The sequence below is a fragment of the Eschrichtius robustus genome, chromosome 3, assembly GCF_028021215.1.
Source record: "Eschrichtius robustus isolate mEscRob2 chromosome 3, mEscRob2.pri, whole genome shotgun sequence".
NCBI lineage: Eukaryota > Metazoa > Chordata > Mammalia > Artiodactyla > Eschrichtiidae > Eschrichtius > Eschrichtius robustus.
This window is the reverse complement of record NC_090826.1, coordinates 32,835,293-32,855,516: the sequence shown is the minus strand read 5'-3', so window position 1 is coordinate 32,855,516 and position 20,224 is coordinate 32,835,293. Positions and strand designations below refer to the sequence as shown.

Below are 20,224 nucleotides of genomic sequence, written 5' to 3'. Positions count from 1 at the left end.
ATGTTTGGTAAATTCAACTGTGAAGCCATCTGGTCCTGGACTTCTGTTTGTTAGGAGTTTTTTAAATTACTGATTCAACTTCATTACTGGTAATTGGTCTGTTCATATTTTCTATTTCTTCCTGGTTCAGTCTTGGGAGATGGTAAATTTCTAGGAATCTGTCCATTTCTTCCAGGTTGTCCATTTTATTGGCATATAGCTGTCCGTAGTAATTTTTTATGATCTTTTGTATTTCTCTGGTGTCAGTTGTGACTTCTTTTCCATATCTGAATTTATTGATTTGGGTCCTCTTTTTTTCTTGACGAGTCTCGCTAAAAGTTATCAATTTTGTTTATTTTTTCAAAGAACCAGCTCATTGAAAGTTTCACTGATCTTTTCTATTGTTTTTTTAATCTTCATTTCATTTATTTATTTATTTTTATTTTGGTTGTGCCGGGTCTTAGTTGCTGCAGGTGGGCTCCTTAGTTTCAGCTTGTGGGCTTCTTAGCTGCAGCACATGAACTCTTAGTTGCGGCATGCATGTGGGATCTAGATCCCTGACCAGGGATCAAACCTGCGTCCCCTGCACTGGAATGCAGATTCTTAACCACTATGCCACCAGGGAAGTCCCTCATTTACTTCTCCTCTGATTCTTTACGATTTCTTCCCTACTACTAACTTTGGGTTTTGTTGGGTTTTTGTTTTTGTTTTAGTTCCTTTAGGTGTAAGGTTAGGTTGTTTATTTGAGATTTTTCTTGTTTCCTGAGGATGTCATAAACCTCCCTCTTAGAACTGCTTTTGCAGGTGGATTTAGTGATGTGGTGGACTGGCACAAGTCAATGCCATATTAGAATATGTTCAAGGAGAAAAATGTTAAACAGTAAATTCAGACAATGATTCAAGAAATTACACTGAAAGGGCAGGAGAGAAATGGGGTGGTAGCTGGAAGAAGTCTTTCTCTTTTAAAAATGGAAGAAATAACAGCATAAATGCTGATGAGATAGTTACAGCAGAGGGGGAAATTGATAAATGCAGTAGAGAAAGGGAAAACTGCTGCAGCATTATACTTGAGGGGGCAAGCGCAGATGGGATCTGATACTAAAGTCAAGGGGATTGTTGGCCTTAGCAGGGGAAAACAGATATAGTTTATCCTTAGTAACAGAAGAGAAGGTGTAAATGCATAAATGCAGGTAGGTGAATAGATGTCATGGAAATTCTCTTCCAACTGTCCCAGTTTCCTCAGAGAAATAGGAAGAAAGTTCATCAGTGGAGACAGAGATGGGACAGAAGGTATTGTAGCACAGGTTTAAAGAAAAAGGAAAAAGTATGAAATAGTAATCTAAGAGAGTGGGAGAGTGAATGAACTAAAGAAACACAGTGTGACTGAATTAAAGTAAAATCAGTTGCCAGGTTATTCTCCACCTAAGTTTGGCCCCACTGGCGCAGGTAAAGATACAAAACAGGTGGAGATGTAGGGATAATGAGGATACAGGTTAGTCAAATAAGTACAATTAAGGGAGAGACCAGCAGAGGAATTGAGGGTGTATGCAAAGGAGTGCTAATAATGATTGACTATGGAAAAGCAGAGTAAGGAGAGTGAAAAGCTGATCAGACTGATAGACTGTTGGTCCTGGTGGAGTCTGAATATTAAAGGGAGTGAAGTGTAAAGGTGGAGAGTTTCATTTGGAGAGTAAGATATTTACAGCTGCAATTGTCATAAAAGGTTAAGAATTACTACAGCATAGAACCAGATCCTTGGGATTCCTACATTTAATAAGAAAGTTCAGTGTAGAGGTAAAATGAGAATCCATGTGTAAGACCTGAATGGCAGGTAAGAGAATTAAAGGTAGATGATGGAATATAGCCTTGGAATTCCTCATTTTCTCTGTATAATTTATCAAAAACTCTTAGAGAAAACTAATTCCAACTTTTCTAAGGAAAACAAGGATTCAGGTTAAAAAAAAAAAAACCCTGTTTGTCTGCTTAATCATTGTTCAAAATGTATTCATGGTTTCTAAAGTCCTACACCTCTCTGCTTACAGAGTTAAATATATAAACTAACTTAAATAAAGTTAACTGACATTCTCTTTAGTTTATCTCTTGACACCAGTATTAATAATTTCCACATTTCCCAGAGAGAAATCATTAGTTTAAGAAGAAAAAGCAACTTTCATATTTAAAGATTTCAAAGCAAACCATCACCCAAATACACAAACATTCATCTGCATATTCTTTAATTATCTACTTTTCAAATCCACCTACAAGACATAACTTTATATCCAATCTGTTGAACAGTTAAATATACAATTAAAATGGTACTTTTCATAGACTGAAAAAAAATTAGTCTTGGGTTTCAGCCTGGCATACAATTATTAAAATCTATTAAATTCATAGTTAGTGTGAATGACAACAGCAGTTATTTGCTTTACTTACCTCCTTAATAGCATCTTCATTAGGAAGAATGGAACATAAGCACGTGATATAGGCTTGCTGAAAAGATGACACATTTGAAATTTCTTTAGATTCTGCACATAGTTTTGATAAAGCAGTAGCCTGGGGGATGCAGTTAGATTTCAACAAATGTTTTATTCGCATTTGCAGAAAGAAAGGTCCTTCTTGTGCAATCAATTTATTGACTAGAAAAAAGGAAAAATAAAATAGTTTGATAACATACCACATAACATGTCAAGGTTGTAAAGATGAAAGTTTGATATCTTTTGTTGTTGCTTGTTTTTAGTGGACAAAAAGTCAGCTGATATAACTGGAAGTTTATTCTGATCTCAGTACTCATTTAACAGAGCAAAGAGCAAAATAAATTAATGTTGCTAATTATTCCCACATTACTTAGTAGTTTTATTTTGAATACCATACCTTTTAATAAAGCTACTACTAACATTTCATCAAAATTCATTCTTTCACCTTCTCCTCCCTCACTTTCTGATAAGGATAGTAAGGAAGAATGAAATGAACTATAAACATAAGTACAAGGCAAAAAGGCAAGTATCCTGTGTAATATTAACAACTACCACTTGTACACTTATGAGGTACCAAGCTTTAAGCTGACTGTTTTTATATACCTCTCATTTATTCTTCACACCACCACCAAGGCAAGTATTGTTATCCCCAGTTTAAGGTTAGGAAAATTAATACTCAGAGAAATTAGGTAACTTGCCAAGGATTCCAAAGCCAGTGGTGGTCTTTCCTCTAAACCAGGCATTTCTCAAAGTGTGTTCCACCGACCAAAAGACCTGAGAGATAGTCCTAGAAAAAAAAAGGATTCCTTGGTCAAATCTCTGAACAGTCCTGCAATGAAGAAAACTGTTCACTTTTATTTAACCCAATGTTTCCCAAACTGATTTGACCAGAGAACCCTTTTACACATATCATTAGCACAACGTAAAATCTACGTTCCTGGTTCAGTACACACTTTGGAAAATGCTGCTCTGAGCAGTACTCAATATTAAGCACCTGAACACCGATTTGTACAGTGTTCTGGACAAGCCCTCGATTTATAAATAGTAAATACTTACCAAGTGTGTGGCATCGCTACACAGTATTATTTAAAGAACAGAGGTGGGAATATACATGTCAAGATGAGTGGCAAGCAAACAAACTGCTTTAGGTGGTTCACCTAAAACAGTGTTTCTTAAACTTGAAAGTGCCTTCTGAACCACTGGGGGAACTGTAGTAAAATGCAGATGCTAATTCAGTAGGTCTGGGATGGGACCTGAGACCGTGCTTTTCTAATAAGCCTCTCAGGTAAGAGCCATGCTACTAGGTCTACAGGCCACATGTGGAATAGAAATCATTAATATTAATGATAAACCACCGGGATGGTGGGGAGGGGAGGGAGAGACCACTGGCCCAATCTTAACTACATACCAGAATCAACTGTAGAGATTTTAAAATTCTCTTTTTAAAAAAATAGGTAACACCATATATGCAAACGACACAAAATTCAAAGGGCACACCAAAAGGTATACAGTTAAAAGTTGTCTCCGTTCTACTCTGACTCCAGTCCCTTAGTCTCTCTCCCCAAGAAACAATAATCATTTCCAATTTTTTGTTTATCCTTCCAGAAACATTCTTAGTACAGAAGACATATTTCTTTTCCCACTTACTATATCATACAGGTCATTCTATCACATCACTGTACATTGAGAGCTACCTCAATACTTTTAACAAATAAGTATTGTTCCACTGTAGGGATATAATTAATTTAACCAATCTCCTCCTGATACACTTGCAAGTTGTTTCCAATCTTTGACAACTGTCAATAATGCTACAATTTACAGTCCTGTACAGAGGCCATTTCACACATGCACGACTGTATCTATAGCAAAAATTCCTATATATGAAATTACTGCCAAATTAATCTCCAGAGATTGTACCAATTTACACTCCCAGCACTTATAGGTGGAAGGTGCCCGTTTCCTGTGGCACTTCAAGAAGGTCTGTATTCCAGAGCTCCAACCCTGGAGATTTTGATTTAGCAGGTAGAGCCTGGACCTTGGGTGTGTGTGTGTGTGTTTTGGTTTTAAATTCCATAGATACTCTAATACACAGTCAAGGTCAAAAGGCATGGACAGAAAATAGATCATTTGCATTTGGACGTTTCCCTATTTTAGTCCCACAAGCACTAAATTCCACAAAATGAACTCACAATCATATCTCAAATAGCTCCTCGTTCCTTACTTCTATTTTCAGTAATGGTATTCTCTCAATCATAAAGAAATGAAATTTTGGCATTATCCTTCCTTGCCAACTCCTTTCCTAAGGAGATCAACTTAGTTACTGTGTCCTAGCAATTATTTTTTAAATTCTCTCCAACCTAGTTCCTCCATATTATTTCCTGCCACATCTGTCCCCTACATCCTAAACTGGCTAATATCAGATTATGCTCTATTTATCTGCTCTACCAAGTTGTGTGCATTTTCACAAATCTCACACCTGAAAACAGGCATGTTATCTATACAACCCACCCCCTTCTAAATTCCCACAGCATTTTACTTCTTTTACCACACTTAGTTTTCTCTTTAAGTGCAATAATAAATGATTAGAGTGTATGAAGGTTAAGATCTCAGGTTGTGGAATCACAAAACTGAGGTTGAATCATGACTCTCACATATACTAGCTGTGAGGCCCTTGGACAAAATCAGTAGACCTGTCTGAGCCTCAAGTTTCTTCATCTATGAAAAGGTTAGTAATATCTACCCCAAAGAGATGAAAGAATCATAAATGAAATACCAGAATGCAAGTAAGACACTGAGCACAGGGCCAGGCAGAGTAAATGCTCAATACTACTTGCTATTATTTGTCCCTGATATCCCCCTTATTATTACACTGTCAGCAATTTGTGTACAAATACCATGCCTTGTTAACTTTTGTATTCCCTACAGCACTAAGCACAATGCTTTATATATTACAGATGTTTAATAAAACCATGTATTTAGCAACCAATGGTTATCACTTTAATCAATCAAAACCTTTTAGGGCTTCCTTGGTGGCGCAGTGGTTGAGAATCTGCCTGCCAATGCAGGGGACACGGGTTCGAGCCCTGGTCTGGGAAGATCCCACATGCCACGGAGCAACTAGGCCCGTGAGCCACAATTACTGAGTCTGCGCGTCTGGAGCCTGTGCTCCGCAACAAGAGAGGCCGCGACAGTGAGAGGCCCGCGCACCGCGATGAAGAGTGGCCCCCGCTTGCCGCAACTGGAGAAAGTCCTCACACAGAAACGAAGACCCAACACAGCCAAAATAAATAAATAAATAAATAAAGCAAGGAACATGACTTTAAAAAACAAACAAACAAACAAAAACTTTTAGATATCTCCTCATCTGGGCTCAGATCCTGCCTCCACAGTTTTAACTACACGGCCTTGGGCATGTGTAATCTCTTGCCTGCTTAATGGATTACAGGAGATAGAAAGCACTAATACTGTGCCCATCACAGAGTAGGCACTCTATAAATCGTAGCTATTATTTCTATGAGGTAAAACTATTTTACTCAACATATTACAGCCACAGTTAAACCACTGTATCAATTTTTAACACACAGATAAAACTTGCATTTTAAAAATCATTTTAAGTTATGTTAAAATCAATACTTAACTGTATTTTTAAAAAGGAAATCCATCCATACATTTCAATATTTAAAATGACATAATGAAGTGTACACTAAGATGTCTCACTCCCAACTGTGATCCCTTCTGTGTATTATTTTTTCTAAACATTTTAATACAAAAAAAATGTTTAATCATATACCCTCTCCTCCATCTAGATTCAACAACTGAACTGTTTTGCCATATTTCTTTATCTAGCTTTTCTTTTTCTCAGCCACTTAAAAGTAAGGTGCAAACATCATGACAGTTTACCTCATATATACTTCAACATGTAAAAAATGGTAACATTTAAGGTCCAGCTAAAATTTTTGTTTTTTTCTTTTTTAACAGAAAAGAGTGTTTTTGTTTTTACTGAAGGCTCAGGTGGCACATGACAATTCATAAAATGGCTTCAGAGGTAGGTGGTAGAAGGGAAAAAATGAACTGGGGTGGGAAAGAAAAACAACCAGGAAGAATTAAGAGCTGACTGGTTCCTTCTCAGCTTGATTTAGGGGAGGAAGTTAGTACCTCTGAACAATTAGGATGGATCTCTTCCTTCAACCCTTGGTAGGGGAGAGAAAAAAAAGAACAAAAGGCTGCTGCTTTGGCTCTCCTGAGTCTCAAGGAAAATGGGGAAAAGCCAGTGCTTTGATGTCATGAATTAAGGGGGGGGGGGAGGGTGCTGGGTAGGGCACAGGTCAGCTGGAAAAACTGGCAGATACCAGATGGTAGCTCTGGGTTTCCTCTAGTTGGAACCACTCTAGTACAGTGGAAGGGGGGTCTCCAAGGTTGATGGGCCTGAGGTCTTTAGGGCTGTGGGCTGCTGCCATCACCATTGGAACCAGGGGTGGTTTGTGGGCACTGGGGCTCAAGTCAGGAACCATCAGTGGGGCTGGGTTTGGTCCTGCCAGCCCTACGTTTTGTGGTAGGCTGCCGGGCTGACCTGGGGTAGAAAGGCGTTTGATACCTGGGTGGGAGGACCTGCTCATTTCCCTGCTGATCATGCCAGGCAGAAGTGTCAACAGCTGGTACTTATTACATACTTCAGTAATAACTGGTTTTTGGTGGGGACGGGGTTACAAAATTCAAGAATTCGTGGCAGGAAAAATAAAAATCTTATACACTCTTTTTTTTTTTTAATTCAAAAAACTAAACCAAAAAGCATTTACTGAGTTACTTGGAGGCTAAACACTTTGTACTTTTATGCTTCTGATTACTATGTTATTGAAAAAAGGCAATTAGTGAAATGATAGTCACTGCTTTCTAGCATCAAATATGTTGATATCTGGGCTGCAAGGACAATGGAGCTATAAAGGAGGCTTTCTAAATCTGTTGACCTGAAATTAGTAAGGGCCAGTTGCAGAAGTAAGCAGGCAACAGGCTGCTCACCACTTATACTGTGGTTCTCAGAAAAATTCCTTACATATGTAGGTAACCTATACCCATTCAGAGTTTATAGATAGTGGGTACTTACTTAATCTTTATTGAATATATAGGATACCATGGGATATTAGGTAAACAGTGCTTCTCCCCATTTCTTGATTTTTTCTATGTGAAAAGAAATTGAGTACCGTTAACTCCTGGGGTGGGGGGGATATATTTGATTAGTACATTGGGGAAAATAAATTGGGGACATTTAATGCAACTCCATCTTTTCCCTCTGGGGTTTGGGCCTATGTACAAAGGTCATGCATTCTTCACTCCTGAAGCCTTATCTGGACTGGGATCTGCCTAATTCTGGGATCCTTTTGCAACTATTTGGCTCTGTCCTCTAACAACTTTTAATAATAATAAAGGCAATAATTTAGCCTCCACCTGCCTATATTTACAAAAGGATGCCATTTACTGGGAACCTCAACAGAAAACAATAAATATCAATCTATTTTCTATTTAACAGCTATTCTCCTTATTCATTTTTTTTTCTTGTCAGTATAACTGATAAGCAGTAGAATTACCAGAGGAAAGGGACCAAGAGAAAATCTAAACACTCTTATTATCAATCTTCTGACTATACAGAAAAACCCAAACAGCATGTATACAATAGGTTATCAAACTTGGTGAATGAATAAGCTAACTGGAATATTTTAAGATATCAACATTCAAAAGGCCTGTCCTGAGACCTGAACTAAAGATCTATCAAAAATGGGACTTCCCTGGTGGCGCAGTGGTTAAGAATCCACCTGCCAATGCAGGGGACACGAGTTCGAGCCCTGGTCCGGGAAGATCCCACATGCCGTGGAGCAACTAAGCCCGTGCACCACAACTACTGAGCCTGCGCTCTAGAGCCCGCGAGCCACAACTGCTGAGCCTCCGTGCCACAACTACTGAAGCCCACACGCCTAGAGCCCATGCTCTGCAACAAGAGAAGCCACCACAATGAGAAGCCCACGCACCGTAATGAAGAGTAGCCCCTGCTCGCCGTAACTAGAGAAAGCCCGCGTGCAGCAACAAAGATCCAATGCAGCCAAAAATAAATTAAAAAAATTTTTTTAAATAAAATAAAAATTAAAAAAAGATCTATCTAAAGTGTAAATAAAAACTGTTCTGAAACTCATTCTTATTCCAGAAACATACTTAACAGAACGTGATCCTTTTTAACTTTCCACTAACTTAAAGCAAATGAAATCATAATTGTTGGACATATAAAATGAGATATTTTGTGTGTCTAAAATGCAAATGTCAACTATGTCAACTCAAATCCATAAATCTTCTGGACTTAAACTGACAACTTTTTAAGAATTTTCTTTCTTTGTATATCTCTATAAAAATGCTAAATTCCAATGTTTCATAAATTTAAAATAAGAAGTAATTTTTTTTCATAATCCTCAGCTGTAGTAACCAGTAAACAAAATATCATTATAAGCAAAGCTCTACTAAATACCAAGGACTGGAAGCAGATTATTGATTTCTATCTCAGGAACTCTGTATAAACATTGTCAGTCAATGCAACATTTAAAAACAAGTATAAAGGGATACTTTTAAAACACTACATAAATATTTAAGAATCCTTAAGCAAAACGTTAAGTGCTAATGGTTAGTTTTTACTATTCAAAGGATAAGAGAATGACTGGCTTTAGATACACAGGTGAAATTCACAAAATTTTAACCCAGAAAAAAATTTTAATTCTCTTAGAACTAAATCCTCCTTCAATAGTCAGTATAGTTTTAAGCTTACCTTCTTCTGTTTCTACTGGCTGTTGAGACAGAATTTTAAGAAGAACAGGGTTTTTCCACACCCCCTCCTTGGTAACATGAACCAGTATTTGTAGGTTATTATTCCCAAATTCCAATAATGCATCATGTGACTCCTTAAAAAAAAAAAAAGCATATCCAGAAAACAGGCAATATAAAAAGTCATTTTGCCCTTTCAATATATCTGAATGTCTATGAAAAGACCTATATCTTGGATTTCCTAAAAATAAATAAGCAGAAAAAAAAACTATCCTCAAAGTTTTGTGAAATTCTGTTGCTGCTTTTTAAAAAATGAAACTAGGGCATTTTCACTAAGTTAAAGAGTACCTTTAAAATGTTTTCCTGAATTCTCCTAGGTAAAATTATCACAATTTAATTTACATCCTTGAATTACTCAATCATTTTAAGGCCACTGGCACAGATTTCTTTTAAAAAGATTCTGCAGTATTCACACAGGCAACCTATTCCTTCTAAAAGAAGTATGACTTAATGACATCTATTGTTATATATCTTTTTAATTGTTTAAATTCTTCTATCAAAGGACTTTTGGGCTTCCCTGGTGGCGCAGTGGTTGAGAATCTGCCTGCTAATGCAGGGGACACGGGTTCGAGCCCTGGTCTGGGAAGATCCCACGTGCCACGGAGCAACTGGGCCCGTAAGCCACAACTGCTGAGCCTGCGCGTCTGGAGCCTGTGCCCCGCAACGGGAGGGGCCGCGATAGTGAGAGGCCCACGCACCGCGACGAAGAGTGGCCCCCGCTTGCCTCAACTAGAGAAAGTCCTCGCACAAAACAAAGACCCAACACAGCTAAAAATAAATAAATAAATAAATAAATAAATAAAGTAGCTATTAATTAAAAAAAAAAAGTGGTAACTCTTGGGAAGAAACAGAGAAAGATCGCTTTTTAAAAAAAAAAGGACTTTTAAAATGATAGATGGCTCCAGGGACTTCCGTGGTGGTCCAGCAGTTGGGACTCTGTGCTTCTAATGCAGGGGGCGCGGGTTCAATCCCTGGTGGGGGAACTGTGATCTCACATGCTGCGCAGCCAAAAAATTAAAAAAAAAAAAAAAAAAAGTACACAAAAAAATGATAGATGGCTCTACCTAAAGTCATGGAAATGTAAGTTATTAGCTGTCATTCTATCTCCTCAGAAAACAAACAAAATATAATTGCCAATAGTTTATTCTTTAAAATACTTATAAACACAAAGGGCGGGGAGGTAAGGGGTCAGAAGTTTAACTTGACATAAATGATTAAGCACATATCTCACTGTCCTTTATTACTAGTGAGGATTATTGGTTGTTTCCATATTCTAAAATTTTAACTTGTTTTCCCTTAGTTTAGACTGCTGAAATTCTCAAGGAACATAAGCTTTCACTGGTAGCAGTATTTCTTTGGAAAATAAAATATAGGTTAAAAATGTTCACAGACCTAAGACTATAATCTTATATTCACCTAAGTGAAATATAAAAAATAAAGTTCGCTTTTTTCCCCTTAATTTTCATGTCAGAATGACAGGGTTTTAATACACACACACATACACACACACACACACCATATACTGAGTTATCTTCTGCTAAGAAAGGGTTTAAAATATAAAACTGACACAGAAAGTGATATTTCCAATTAACAGTTAACTAACAGCAATATTTAAATGCTATAATTTTCCTTTAATGGCTTGAAATGGCTTGACCTGTCCTCAGGCTTCTTTTTACTTAACTTAGGACAACAGGCATTTACTTTGCAGTGAAGATGAAGATTCTATGTCAGAATGTGCTGTGTCTGGTTACCATATTTGTAATACCTAACAGACCTATACCATTACACTTTAGCAGAACACTGTCACCCCCATGATACATAGCAACTAAAATAAAAAGCCACTGTTTGGGTTAAAAACAAAAACAATTTTCTAATTTTTCATCTGTTCAAAATACAGTTTATTCTGAGTAAGAATGATGTGTAATCCTTTATTACATATATATACACATACACATACATATATTATAGCACAGTTACTTTTAAAAACATTAGGGAATCTCTGGTGGTCCAGTGGTTAGGACTCTGCATTTCCACTGCAGGGGGCATGGGTTCAATCCCTGGTCAGGGAAGTAAGATCCCACAAGCCTCACAGTGCAGCCAATGAATGAATAAATGAATGAATGAATGAAGAGAGAAGAAGGAAGGAATGAAGGAAGGGAGGGAGGGAGGCAGGGAGGAAGGCACTTTAAAAAAATAAAAAATAACATTAAATAGTCCTTAAAAACTATGATGGAATTTTAAAAGTAATTTAAAAACTTAGATTTGTTTCTTTTTTAAGGTAAAACTATCTTGAAATCTACAATACAGAAATACTAGCACAAGATGTTCACTCTAGCACTGTTTACAATAAACAGCAAAGAGATTTGGCCAAATAATTTATGGTGCAACCACATAACAGAATCCCAGGCAGTCATCAAGGGAGAGCTACATATGCAATCCTAGATACATGTCCATGTTAAAATCATTAAGTTAAAAAAAGTTGCAAAAAAACAGGATCTCATTTTTCTTTATTTAAAATTTCATTTCAGAACGTATTTTTATATCCATAAAGAAAAGGTCTGGAAGGGTTACACAAGCTGTAAACAGTGGTTGAGAATGCTCTCTGTGGCCTGCTCTTGTAAAACTATTCTCTTACCAAAAGTATCCTCAAAACTACCTGCTGCCTTATCCATTTATCACCTAAAATAAGAAAACCTCAAGGTTTTATGTTTCAGATTTCTACAGGGACCATGTCTTGTATTTATCTGTACCTCTACTGCATTTATTAAACACATATTCAGAAATGTGAATATATATATCCTAAATGTCTGATAAATACCGGGCAAAGTTACACAGGTCGGAGGGAAGGCAAATATTTTATTCAGGCATACAATCTAAGAAAAGAACGAAGAAATATGAGAGTATTCTCTCTTCAAAGGATACTACTAATAATAATAGTAACAGCCTTAATAAGAATAAGTACACTTGCCCTTCTAGAATGTCGTATGCCAGGACAAAACTACTGGCAGGCCGAATGACAAAATCAATATGCTCTGTATGAAAGATGATTTTAACAGCAGCTGTATGAATATGTGAAGAGTTAGGACATTATAGGGATTAATTCAGGCCAAGAACATGACAAAGAATTCTTCTCCTCAAACAGAAAATCTAAAGATTAACATTATATCATTTCATTTTGGATTTTTTATCCTAGAGGAAAGAAATTTCCAGATAACGAGGTGTGTCTGTTAACATGCAAATCTTCACGTATGCCTTCATGAAACAGGTGCAGGCTACTATGGAGTTTGTGTCCTCGAGGAAGCAGTTAAACAAAGCAAGCTCTAGGTATAAATCTAGGTGTAACTTTGGGCAAGCTAATTCACCTCTCTATGCCTGTCTCCGCATTTATAAATGGAGATTCAAATGATCTCTACGGTATAAGGTTTGCAATTTGATTAAAAGATACAAAATGTAAAAACAATGTAGAGTACTGTTTGGTACATAATTAATGATAATAAATGAATGGTAGCTATTTACTTATTATGTCTATTTTCTTTAAATAGTTTTTCTACCTCTACTGGTAACAGGCAAATTTGCTTCCTATTGTTTTTCCTCCTACCTTACCCTCCCCTCCCCAACTTGCTACTTTCTGATCTGCTCATCTAAGAATTCTGATAATCAAGCCAATATAGGAGCCAACGTAGCTCTCCTGTAAGAAAAATGCATGCACAGAATCTCTGATGACTATTTTGACGGTTTAAGAGACTTAGCATTGTAAGTCCCTGAAGTGTTAGGGGGAAATTACTAGATAAGTGTACTATCAATGAAGCAAATACTGCTACCTTATAAACATATACAATTTTACATTTTTAATAGCTTTATTCTGCCTAAAACTTTGTTTCTGAAGAATGAAAACTTTTTTTGTTGATTTCTAAGCTATGTAAAGGCTAACAAAACCAAATGATAGGGAAAAAAACAACAACTTTTAGCACACTCCCTTCATCTGGAAGGCCTCCTTCTCATTTCATGAACTTACTACCAATATATAATGAATTTGTTTTTGTTCTAAGTTTCCCATTTTAGTTTGCTGGGAGAAATTAACTACGTGTCTTGAATACCTAAACAGAGACCTTTTTTGAGGCCACATCAACTCACCTGTAAAGACTGAAGGAAGAGTACCCAGGCTTCACATGGCAGTTCACTTTCAGACACTGAAAGCAGTAATTCAAAACAACTCCTAGAATATGAATAACTAAGTCAGTATATAACGGTGGTTATAGTCATAATCAAGTACAGTATGACAGTGATACTGAATATACATTTTACATTTATTTAGACCATTTTAAATTTGTTTTTCACTCTTCAAAGTTTCATTCAACATTGTTATATTAACTTTTCAACTTTAAAAAAGAGAAAAAAGAAAAACTATGAGGCTTCAGAGGAGGAATAATGGGATTATAAAACCAGGAATGTTTATGTTGCAAAAAAAAAGTATAAAGTTAGAGGTTTGGGGTTTGGGAAGATAGGAAGGAAAACATGTAAGACCAGAGAAAAATAAAATGGACCACCCAGACTAGAATTTATCCCACCAAACAATCTGCAAACTGAATCAAGGTGATTCCACAACTGAAAACTAACAGCTGTTGTATTTTTTCAATTTGCAAATAAATACATTAAAGGTGTAACTCTGCTATTAGGCAGCCAAATACTAAAATAGCAGCTAGATTATCATGGACCCTTGGGGTGGTAATCTTATACTGTACCCTGATATTTTCTGCTAGTATAATTCTTAGTTCAAATAATATAATTGTATTGAAGAATTTCACAGTGTTTCCCCCCAAAGTGTTCCTCAAAGACCACCACAGCTTCCAGATACTCTTGTCACTTCACTTGATCTATTCCTAAGGACAGAGAGAAAATGCATCATTCTAAGCCTGAGTAGGAAAAGAGACTCAAGGCAATTAAAGATTATGTTGCTTGGCTGGAGCTTCACTTATACTTTATCTCCTGAAAATGTGAATATAAAGTGCTCAGAGCAAAGGAAATTTCATTAAAAGGTATGACCCTGATGTTGCTTTGAACAGTGTGATGCCATAGTAAAGAGAAGTCAGGCAAACATTACAACCAAAAATACTCAATTTTAAGAGGGATTTAAGTTCTTAAACTTACAGTACTAATCTGCCAAGCACTAAGAGGACATCTTCGCATTCAGTAGTTAAATACGGGCGAGCACTGGCAAAGCTTTGGATGGCAAGTCGATATACCTCCAGAAGATACACAATATGTTCTGATGCATTCTTGCTGCTTGCATATTGCAATAAGGTCTAAAAAATAAAGTTAGAGTTTTAATTATTTTAAAAAAAATAAAGACAATGAAACAAACAAGACTATCTTTGTTCTCAAATGCACTACCCCTTCCTTTTTGTCTAACAGATGCATACACCTTTTATCTGCCTTTTTAGGCTCTGGTTTGTTTAGAGGATTCTATTTTCATCACTTAATGAACTGTTTCTGCTGAGTTAAAGAAAAGGCAGAACTGCTCTTTTGACATGAGAATAAATCTAAGAATAAAGCCATAAAACGCCTATAGTTGTTCTCACTAGAGGTCTGGAGTTACCATCTCTGACATTCAGTAACGTTTCATTAATACAACATTAAATTGAACACCAACCATGTGCCAATACACTGGGTATACAAGGATAAGAATATGATCCCTGACTTACACAAGAGACTTATTGCTGAGTGTAGCCCTCTCAGCTCTTTTTTCTACACACGTAGAACTTATTAGGCTTAATTTATACTTACCAATTTATAAAAGGTTGAGGTTTTTATTTTTAATGAAGTTTATTTCAAAAACTAATATACATGCCAAATGCCAGTTTATTTGTTTACAATGGGGGACAGTCATATTACCACCTAGGGTCCCCATTCCCCATACTTCGACGTAAGAGGTCCCATTCCCCATACTTTGATATAACAGGTTATCTGGTGAGTTTAAAATCTAAAACAAAGGAAAACACAACCACAATAAAGCCTCATAAATTACATGTGTTCAAATGACGACAGAAAGCTGGCTTCTGTTCTCTCTGGACAGTGTGGAAAATCTGCCAAATTCTTGTTTGGGGTCTCTCTTTCTAGGTTCCACAAAGTTGCTCTCCCTACTATTAATATATTTCTTTCCTCTAACAACTGAATAGGTTTTGCTTATGCTTAACTGATATATGTCATTAGGTTAAGACTTGAATTGTGCAACTTTTCCCCCCTAGAACACACATTCTAACTGGGCTAGGGAGTTAAGGCTACTTCAATAATAATTTCTTCTAACTTCCTGTCTTCTGATTTTTCTGCTTAGCAAACTACAAATAGCTGTGGTGGCACTGCAGGAGTCCACTGATCTTCTGTAGTTTTTTCTGCAGTTTTCACAATAACAGTCCCTATATCTGTTCTGATAATTAAGAACTGACTGGTCTTGATTATTTAAAACAAACAAACAAACTTAACAGGGAAATATATGATCAACCATTATACCATATACAGTAAAAGCTCTCTTAACTAACACATTGGATTATCTGATCTTTGCCTACTTGAATGATCAAGCCAGTTAAGCTATTTTAGTACACCCATTTCAATTCAGTATCTTGCTGCTTTATCACAGTCACTCTAGAGAAGTGGGCTCTTTCTGTTATTTTCAGAAAAGCATTATATCCCCATCTAATCAAATCCCAAATTTTAGTAAAATAAGAAAAAAACAATAATAACAGAGGATCATAAAACTGACCCCACACCAATCCTTTCTAGCTAAAACAGTGAAGAGAAGGAACACAGAATCGTGTACTTATCAGTTACGTCAATAACATTTCACATAATCTCTCTTAAGAAATTTATTAAAATCTATGTCAGAAAGAAATTGTTTTAGGTCAGCAAATTACTTACGGTCTGCATTGGCTAATCTGAAAACCAGAGGGCTTTACAAATTTATATTCAGTACCAGATTTTATGCTCCTGAGGTCAGATTTATCTTATCAATCTTTACAGGCCTAACACTCTTCTACCCCCTTCCATCTTGATAGGACATTCAAGTCTCATCAAATGTTTACTGAATAAATTTACCATTTTACTGAATAAACTCATCATTCTATTCACTTGACAAATATTTTTTGATAGCCTACTCTAGTAAGGAGCTAGGTACTGTGGGGAAAGAGATGGGGGCCTATCCTCGTGGAGCTTTCAGAATGAGTCAACACAGCATGATAGTTGAAACCACACATGCAAATTAACCCACTACTGGCTAAAGTATGCAAAGAGAAGGGCACGGTACATACAGATGAGGTTATTCTTTCCACAGTCCACCTTCCCACTCAGAAGCTCCTGCCACCAATCTAGTATCTTCTGACACAGACATTCCATTAAGACTCCCAACAAGTTACACAATTTCAAAGATTCAATACCCCATGACTATTTATGTTTACATTTTTCCCTATACTGATTTATATATTTTTTATATTCCTAAATCTTTTCCCCCTTACATGTTAATCACATTAAGGTGTCCTTAACATGTCCACTATGAGCATACTCTGGACATTGGAAGAATCACTGGAACAATCTTCATTATCATCTTTTTAAAAAATGCAAGATTAAAATGAATGAATTATAGCCATCCAAATGACATTTTAATTACCTCATGTAAACAAAATTCCATCAGAAGCAGAAAAGTAAAGTGGAAGTCTCTTATTTTTTTTAGACATTTAAATTTTAGACACCAACAAAATTGAATAAGAAAGGGGCAATAAATGATAACTATGACTCCCTCAAGTTCACTGGCATTCTTCAGAGACCAAATTAATGGCCTCTTCTCTTTGTTTCAGTAAATTCATTTACGCTACAAAAGCTTACTATGTGGCAATACTGTGCTGGGTACTAGAGATGAAGACTCTTATCCTGTCCTTAAAGAACTAAATACACTGAGAGGTCAGATAAATTAGCCCAATCAGGTACCATTTTTGATTATTTTAAACATTCATACTGGGGTGCTCTCATTCATATCCCAGGCAGATTATCTCTCAAGTCCTTGCTGTATACCTCAAATGCCTGTTAGACATTTCCATCTGGATGTCCTAGTCAAATCTAAAATTCAACATGTTGAAAACAAACATCTTCCCCAGCAAATATGTTCTTCCTCCTATGTTCCATCTGCTTCTTTTCAGGAGCCAGAGCTAAAAAAACCTGTCTTTGAAACCACCACACCAAAGTTTGCTGATTCAACTGCAGAAATACCTTTGTCTGTGATCTTATGCTTTATTTCTACAGCCAGCGACCCAGACCAGGCCCCCAACATCCCTCACCTGGAATGCTACAACAGTTTACTTCTCTAGGCTAAATATCCTCCAGTTCTGTGTGTGTGTTGTAGTCATAACATATTTGTACACACAAAAAATTAATGCACAGGGAAAAAAACTAGAAGGAACTCAGCTAATATGGTTATTAGCACTGGAGTAGTAGTAGGATTATAAACAATCTTCTACCATTTTTATAATTTTCTGAAATTCTTCCCAAATTTTCTTTAACAAGTATTATAATGTTTACATTGAAGGAAAGAATCTCTTCCCTATCCCAATTCTATCTATATTCCTCACTACATGGTTTCATACATTCCTTACTACATGGTTTCAAAGAGGTTGGTAGCATCCTGACTATTCTCTGAAACTATCAAGGAAGGAGAATTTTTTTCTTCATGATGGTCATATTTTATGCAGGGATGCATTCCAATTTAAAACTCAAATGGTTCAAGACTAATTTTTCCAGTGGAATAACCACAGTTAATATTTTTGAGCACACAGTATGCACTAGGTATCTTCCTAAGAGCTTTACATGCTATGAACATTTAATACAACAACCTGATGAGCTAGGTGATTTATCATCAGCTCATTTTTTAAATGGGGAAACCAAAGCACAGAGAGATTAAGTTATTTTCCAAAAGACACCTGGTAGTAAATGTTAGGATTTGAACTCGGGTCATCTGACTCCAGAGCCCACACTTAATTACTTTGCTACAAGACTTTTCAGAATGCACAATTTCACAACTGTTTTAGGTGTGTTTTAAAACTCTACTTCCGGGCTTCCCTGGTGGCGCAGTGGTTGAGAGTCTGCCTGCCGATGCAGGGGACACGGGTTCGAGCCCTGGTCTGGGAAGATCCCACATGCCGCGGAGCAACTAGGCCCGTGAGCCACAATTGCTGAGCCTGCGCGTCTGGAGCTTGTACTCCGCAACAAGAGAGGCCGCGACAGTGAGAGGGCCGCGCACCGCGATGAAGAGTGGCCCCCCGCTTGCCGCAACTAGAGAAAGCCCTCGCACAGAAACGAAGACCCAACACAGCCATAAATAAATTAATTAATTAATTAATTTAAAAAAACTCTACTTCCCCCACCAGGTGTTAACTTTAATCTTTTACAGCAAGTAGCATCATGGTCATCATCTGGCCTTCTTCCTGAGAGTTTACAACATTTAATTTCCATTTAAAGTGACTGCTTCTGGGGAAAGTTTTCCAGCAATAGTGCTGATTGACACTCCACAGTTCAGAATACCGGTGGTTCACAAAGAAATGACAAAAAATATCTGGTACCTGTTAAAGCTGCACGTCCTATGGCAACAGGAAATTATATGACTTTTAATAGAGGAGGATTTTCATTATTTCAAATTTTGCACATAAAGCGAGAAATCTTATTGATTTTAATTTCTCAACTCGTGAAATTCCCAGAACTACATAAATTTGAGTAAAATGTGATTGCACTATGACAGATAGACTTCCAGCAGGGGGTAGCACTTGAGCTGGATTTCTGAGGTACGCGTCAAGTTTGAAAATGCAAAAGTGAGGGGAACAGGACTCCAAGTAGACAGTAACCTGAACAAAGTCAGAAAAGACCAATAGAACAGATAGGGCAAACAGTGACAATACTTTACATCCGTTGGTGAGGAAGCACGGGGGGTTTCCCTAGAAGAGACTAAGCTGGGTGTGAGATGGAATGGGAAGAGAACAGCTGGCTGCTTACATTCAGAAAGTGGCTAGAGTAAATTACAACTTTTAAGTCTTTTACATATGTTGCTATTAGGCCCCACCTCACACTTTCTATATTGGTTACAGTTGTTTTTTTAAAATCCAGAAATATGACTTACTTATTACTCTATCTACCTACCTATTCATCTATCCTGGATTCAGTTCATCATCCCAGCCTACCAAGATTATTTTTAGATAGTGATTCTGTCATGGGATTTAACTATGCTTTCTAACTTCATTTCATTTTCAAAAATATCTTTTGCTGTTTTTTCATAAAATTAATATCCTTTATTGTTTAAAAAATACAGATCAATAGAGAAGTAAAAATTAAAATGTCCACAATCTACACTATCACTACCCAAAAGTAGACCACTGTTAACAGGTAATATTAAGTTAGAGAGGTTTTTAATGCGTAAATAGCAGTATTTTAATGGACTCAAACTATACATGTTTTGTAAAATTTTCTTCAACATCAGTATTTTTATAGTTCATGTGTGTATCACAGTTTATTACTCAAGTCCCTGTTTCTGGGCATGATGGTTTCTAACTCTGCATTATTATATATAATATTTAGGACAATGTTCTATAAATGGACTTGCTGGGTCAAAGGATGCATAATTCTTAAGACTTTACATAGTACCAAATTCTGCACCAGAAAATTTGTTCCAATTTACATTCCTATTATTTATATAAGATAGTGACAGATTGAGGAACTGCCACAATTATTGTACATTACAACCTAAATACAACTTTTTGAGGGTCAACTGGATAAGGGAAATACATTATTTTGTTTATTCAATTTATAATCCTTTCATTACTACTGTGGATGAATAAAAATTTTCATGTTTCTTTTACAGCACCCATATGGTATCTTCATTTCAG

At 36.6% G+C, this 20,224-nt stretch overlaps 1 protein-coding gene across 1 annotated transcript in view; it reads right to left on the bottom strand.

Moving 5' to 3' along the window:
- Window positions 1–20,224, bottom strand: part of RLF (RLF zinc finger) — a 78,856-nt gene that overhangs the window by 35,403 nt on the left and 23,229 nt on the right. The window contains exons 2-5 of the mRNA XM_068539605.1: window positions 14,460–14,614; window positions 13,446–13,527; window positions 9,256–9,388; window positions 2,413–2,615 (exon numbers count right to left, since the gene is read on the bottom strand). Of these exons, the coding sequence (XP_068395706.1) occupies window positions 2,413–2,615; window positions 9,256–9,388; window positions 13,446–13,527; window positions 14,460–14,614 (573 nt within the window). The remainder of the gene's footprint in view (window positions 1–2,412; window positions 2,616–9,255; window positions 9,389–13,445; window positions 13,528–14,459; window positions 14,615–20,224) is intronic.